The sequence below is a fragment of the Brienomyrus brachyistius genome, chromosome 19 (genome assembly GCF_023856365.1).
Source record: "Brienomyrus brachyistius isolate T26 chromosome 19, BBRACH_0.4, whole genome shotgun sequence".
In the NCBI taxonomy this organism is placed as follows: Eukaryota; Metazoa; Chordata; class Actinopteri; order Osteoglossiformes; family Mormyridae; genus Brienomyrus; species Brienomyrus brachyistius.
Window position 1 is genome coordinate 6078685 of NC_064551.1, and position 6000 is coordinate 6084684.

Below are 6000 nucleotides of genomic sequence, written 5' to 3' on the forward strand. Positions count from 1 at the left end.
AATTACTGCTGCTGGGCTCTTTGTACAGTTTTTTAAATAAGGAAACTAAAAATTTGAGAATGCTGATATGCAAATGAAGAAGCGGTAATGTGACGGATCACCGGGGTCCGCCTCGCCCTTCCCGTGACACGAACACACTGTTTACCCCGCTTCCGAATTCGCACACAGCCGAAGGACCGGGCTGAAAATCAATGTAAGCCAGAAGACCTTCGGGGTCATTCAAGACTTGTTTGTCTCATGCATCTGGGATCAATGCAGCAGACAGCCATACACAGACACGGCCAGACCCAGGACAAGTCGATGATTCATCCGGCGATGGCCAATAATCAAGGCATTTTTGTCTGGCCTCGGAGGCTGGGAACAACATGTTCAACGCACGAGCTAATTACAGGACGGAGAATCTGCTACTTTGTGACTTCCGATGCGGGCGGAGAGGAAAACGTTTGTTAGCGCGGCACTTGCATTTAGCACCTATCGATGCATATTACCAGTCTGCTTCCTTTTCCTTCTGCCGTCAGAACTTCCTCAAGAACTACGACTGAATCCACTGACTCGTTCTAAAATGATCTAATACACTTAACTAAACTTCATTCTCTCAGCAATGACGATGAAGAATAATAGGTCAACACCTTAAAAACAAATTGTCCAGCTTCTCTGATTTAAATACATGAAGATGACATTAGCTTATCTCCTTATCCCTTCTCCAGAAAAAAAAAAAAATACAACGATCTAACGATACTTAAATGACAGCCATGGCGTCTCTATACTGTAGCTCCACAAACACAAAGGACACCCTCCTGAAACAGTGTAACCCCGGAGCACCTGTAAAAAAAATTCCCATAAACAAAAGAAACATTGTCTGATGGTATGTAAGATTTGGAATGCAAGACTGGGTCTTATTTCCGCTATCAACTGTCCTCCCCTGGACAAAGACAGCGCAAATAAGGCTGTCCGAAACAATGTAACTTAACAACTCCAGTGCGGTTTGGGGATCAAATCCAAACCGTCAAAGAATATAGTACCTGTACTGTAGAGGGTCTTGTCCTTTAAACACAAGGTGTGCTGTTTTGTACCCACGAATCCTGTCTCATGAGTTGCAAGCCAATACCTTCCTAGGTAAAGTCAATCCTAATCACGCTGTTGTATTGATTACACATAACAAACAAGGAAACCATTTTGCTGAAGATGAGGCCATGTGTTCAGCTCTCCCTGCCTTATTCTCCATTCAGGAAACATCCATGAAAGCATCCGCGGGTCTCAAACTGCTGGAGAAACTCGTCTTCTGCTCTGAAAACCGCAGCTTTTAAAGTGTTCGAGGCAGCCTGTCTGAACTCTCTTCCTCCTAACTGCTGACAGTCTTGTTCCATTTGTTACACGTCGTCGCTGCTTCTCTTCACAGCCAGAATCCCCTGCATCCTGCTCTCCTGACACCTTCAGCCAAATTTTGAACAAAAGGAGCCCAGTTTGATTTTATAGCTGCATATCCTAGATACAGAGGTCTTGTCATCCTGCGAATATCAATACACGTTTTACCAAACTGCCACTGATCTCCCATTCACACACTAGAGCGCAAATATAAGCTCAGGACTATCAGATTACTATGTCAAAAGAATTATCCCAATAAACGCGGCTCTTTCACTGCCCAGTCCTGTCGATTGATTTTTCTTCCTGACCCTCTGCGTGTGACATTATACAAATATACACACAAACACGACACATACATATTATTAACAACATAAATAAGGCTATGAACTCAGAGGGTGAGATTGCGATATTTTCTCACTTTCACCTTCATTTAACTCAACAGAAAGCCGAGTAAATCAGTTGGTGATTGACAGCACATGATGATCCAATTCATCATGGATTCCAAAGCTGTTTTCCCCTCGTGTCACCCCTGTATACCTCAACCTCAAGCAAAAAAAACAAGCAAAAGATCATAAAGGCTTTGAACCAGCTGCATAAATAATAGAAACCAGGGGTCTTACTTTGAGTATTCGTCATTGTCCTTGTCACATCTTGCATCCTTGTGTTTCTCCCAGTCCTTCCCATGCTTACAGGTGGTCAGTAAAATTATATCTTCCCCATTGTGAATGTGATATAAAGCATTTCTTGTTTCAGAGCCGATACCTGTCAGGTACCTCTTTCCTTTGAAAACGAGCAAGTATCTCCGTGATGGGGGAATGTTGTTGAGCGTCAAATACCCCCTGTCACCACCCTTCTGCGGGTGATCTTTCGAAAACAAAGGAATGGACACATCAAAGTTGGGCCGAAAATTGTCCACGTCGATGCTGGCTTTGGCCAAGATAGCCTGACCTATATCAAAGCCCAGCTCCTCCGTATAATCCGGCCAAGTGCCAGAGTAGAGGTTGAATATGAGGTGGTTCCTCCCCGCGTTCCATAAGGGAAGGCTTTGGATTTTTGTCTTGACGCTGTGGATGTATTGACTAGACAGCTGATCCCTGTCAAGTGTGTCAATGCTCAGCACAAACAAGCAAGCCTCGCTGGGGTCTGTGGTGTGGAAGCGGGACTCCTCAATGGCAGTCAGGATCTTCTGATAGCTCTCAGAGACCTTCTCGCCTTTGGGCAGGGGGTAGACGTAGACCCTGAATCCATTTTGGCAAAGGCTGAAGTCAAAGCATGTGTCCATACGACATCTCCTGTTTTTCAATGTGTGTTTGTGTATCTCCCGCCTTTGCCGGGGCGATAGGTGCTGGTGATGGTGAGGATGAAGAACATGTCCCTCCTCCTCTTCCTCCTCCTCACCTCCATCCAGGAAAGTCCTCAGAGGATGGGTGGACGGCAGCCAACGTTGCTTCGGGAGACTCTGGCTCTGTGATACTTTGTCCAGGTGGGTGAAGCGGTGGTGCTGGTGGTGCTGGATCTCCCCGATCTGCAGACCCCAGAGATAGGCGAGCAGAAAAAGACAAGCCCCGAGAGACACAAGCAGGTACCTCTTCTTGGCCTGCATGTGGGCAGCAGGGCTAATGGTGACGGAAGCAGAGGCAGGAGAAGTCGATGGGCTGGGGTTCACGATCAACCCACGAGGTCGACTTTCATCTCGAGCGTAGCATACTGGCGCGAGCGGCTGCACGGACAGAGCACAAGTAAAATGTTCACTTCCGAATGTTCACATCGGGCATATCAGTGCAGCTGATCTCCATCCAGTACCTTCTAGTAAGATCTAATCAACTACATTAAGCACATTCCAGTGCATAAAATAAACACTGGAATACAAATAAACAAAAGAACATCTAATAATAAAAAATGCTTTTAGGACTACTTTGATTCCTGAAAGTTTGTATAACATGAGTAAAACAAAATTCAGGAAAGAAAAATGGCAGTAAAACAGCACAGCACTTTGATAATTAACTCAAAGGGGGGAAACTGCAGCGTTTTTGAAAGCAAAGCGCTGCCTTCCTACCTGGTTTTATCAGAAACACCTGTCGCTGATTCCGCTCCTCCAGACAAACGCACCGGGGCTCTTATGCGCTTCACTGTCGACTGGATCTCATTCGTCACCCTGATTTACTGTTCGTTTATTTTCCTTTTTTGCAGATAATTGCTTTGGTCCTTTAAATCTAGTGTGTGCTTCAGGATATCATGTTTGAGTGAACTTTTCCCCCGGTTATAAGCGCTCAGAATGGAGCATCTGCAGAAGTTCTACCGCGAGTCTCCTAATTCATCGCTCCGCACCGCTTCGTACAGGCGACAGAAAGATAGCGTCATTTCAACACATATTTCGAGATATTTCCGGTATCTCTCGCATGTTTCTCCCGTTGCCATCCACGTATTCGGCTATATGAAAGCGATATATTTCAATATCAATTAGTAATTCCCATTTGAACCCCCCCTGGTCCCTAAACCGCGCTCCATCCCAGGCGTCTCACCCCAAGCTGCTGCATGTAACCTACATTCCATGAGTGGATACAAATGACACAACATAATAACTATTCAAACCCATATTAAGTTGTGTGGTTTACGAACAAGTCTTTTCGGAATTTCCGTTTAAACAAAGCATCCGAGGATTTCCATATGCGGTCATGGCACCGAAATCCAAAAAAAAAAAAAAACTCCAACTTTAAAACCTTCTTTTACAAATGCCACGTTTTTTTGTCTCTTTGTGTGTTTACGTCCATATGAAAGTCTTGAAGAAACTCTGAAAATAATGCAGCATGTGTGGTGCTTTTACCCGGTTCGGGGTTACGAGAGTAAAGACACCGAACTTGCCATTCCGTCCTTCAAAAATCATAGTATATTTCTAATTAAAACGTTTTTTTCCCCCTCGTTGTTGTAGTTTGTACTCTTCTGTAGTCCTCTTTCTTGAAACCGTTTAACTGTATCCGCAGTTTTGCCTGGGATCAGGCTGTGTTTGGACAAAGTCTGCATGTGCGTGTGTTTACAGCCCAGAAGGGAAACATTATTGTGGAGCAAAAAAAAAAAAAAAACGCCGATCTGTTGAAAGATCCCCTCCTTCACATCGCATATGCAGAAATAACTCGCCGCTGACAACTTCCCCGATGCATTTCGTGGCAGGACACGTGTTTGCGAAACAGCTGCTGGAATCCCACGATTCATGCGAGCATCTTCATATTTTAAAGTTGCCGATGTCTGTATCACCTTAACCGGACTTGACTTAGGAGTGACGATCTGGTTTTTTACCCGAGAATCCGAGAATCTGCGACTTAACCCGACATGTAGGCAGATGCGCTTATCGCTGTCTATCGACTTGTCTAATCATCCGATCCGACTTGCCACGTTATGTGGCCGCATATTATACTAAGCAGAGGCTTCTGCACAGTGAGTAATCCTGGGGAGTTTGCGATCCCTTTCCAGCATCCTCCCCCCCCCCACCCCCCCGGGCTCTCATCCGCACCGAGCGGGCGAACCTGCCAGCACGCCGATGCCGAGTCGCAGGCTGTCGGTGGAGCGCGATCCGGCGAGTGGTCCGGCCGAAACGGCGGCCGCCTGGATGGATGCTGGGAGGGAGGCGTCAGACAGCGGCTTGTGGGTGTTGGAGGAGCTCGGCATGCAGGCGAAAGTTTACGGTGCGCAGTGACGTGGACTGTGACACCCCCGTTTGGGGAAAGCAGCAGCATTTCTGGAGAACAAGAAGCGGATGGTATCACGCTGCCTTTTAATTATAATTCGCCTTAATAACTCAGGAATAGAGAGCATACGAAATCATATTTCCACTTAATCTTTGAAGTGCATTGAGGTGATCATAATCCAATTACACTTCTCTTCTCCTTTATTTAATACATAATCCAGACGGAATGGTGTATTTAGCTGAATGCCGCTTCTTAAAAATCTTCTTTAATAAGCAAGGCTGAACAAACTGATTTCGTGAAGCGGGGAAGGATTATGGTTGATACTTTTATACCTTTCATCGAGGAATAGCAGTGAGCTTTAAACTATGCAGGAGTAAAAAATATGGGCAATTATGGAAAGTATAACGTTTTACTGTCTTACCTTGAAAAAAAAATATTGCAGGTTGTGGCTAGGTGGATAAACAGATCATCATTTGGAATTGCTGCTGAAAAGATGTCTCGGTATTTGAACCGCTATTACTAAATGCATGTTAAAAATTCAAGAGAAGCTTCCAGTGTTGCCAAATGCAGAAGCCTATGTTAAAATATCAAAATTGTGAGTTTAATATATTTCACATTACAATTATGCAGTGAGTAATGGTGGTACAATCACAGTGACAGCACCCTGACCAACGAACCTCTTGGAGCAATTTTTGGTTCTTATAAAGAAAATCCAGGTGTGTGGTTATTTTTTTATTTATTTATTGGAGGATTCCCTGCGTAAATAAAATATACTGTAACTTTTTGCTGTCTATATGGTTATAATCCTCAACTCAAATAGCATTCAAATTAGTATTACTTGTAGCTAAACTACAACTTTAAGGGAGCCGAGGTTCCCTTATTGATTGCCATATCCTAAATTCATCCATATTACTACGGTGACTGGTAACGAAGGGTTTTCCTTGAGGATGTT

At 44.5% G+C, this 6000-nt stretch overlaps 1 protein-coding gene across 1 annotated transcript in view; it reads right to left on the bottom strand.

Moving 5' to 3' along the window:
- LOC125715071 (exostosin-1) overlaps positions 1 to 4844 on the bottom strand; it is a 185344-nt gene extending 180500 nt beyond the window's left edge. The window contains exons 1-2 of the mRNA XM_048986303.1: positions 3422 to 4844; positions 1986 to 3085 (exon numbers count right to left, since the gene is read on the bottom strand). Of these exons, the coding sequence (XP_048842260.1) occupies positions 1986 to 2968 (983 nt within the window). The 5' untranslated portion in view covers positions 2969 to 3085; positions 3422 to 4844. The remainder of the gene's footprint in view (positions 1 to 1985; positions 3086 to 3421) is intronic.
- Between the last annotated feature and the right edge of the window lie 1156 nt (positions 4845 to 6000).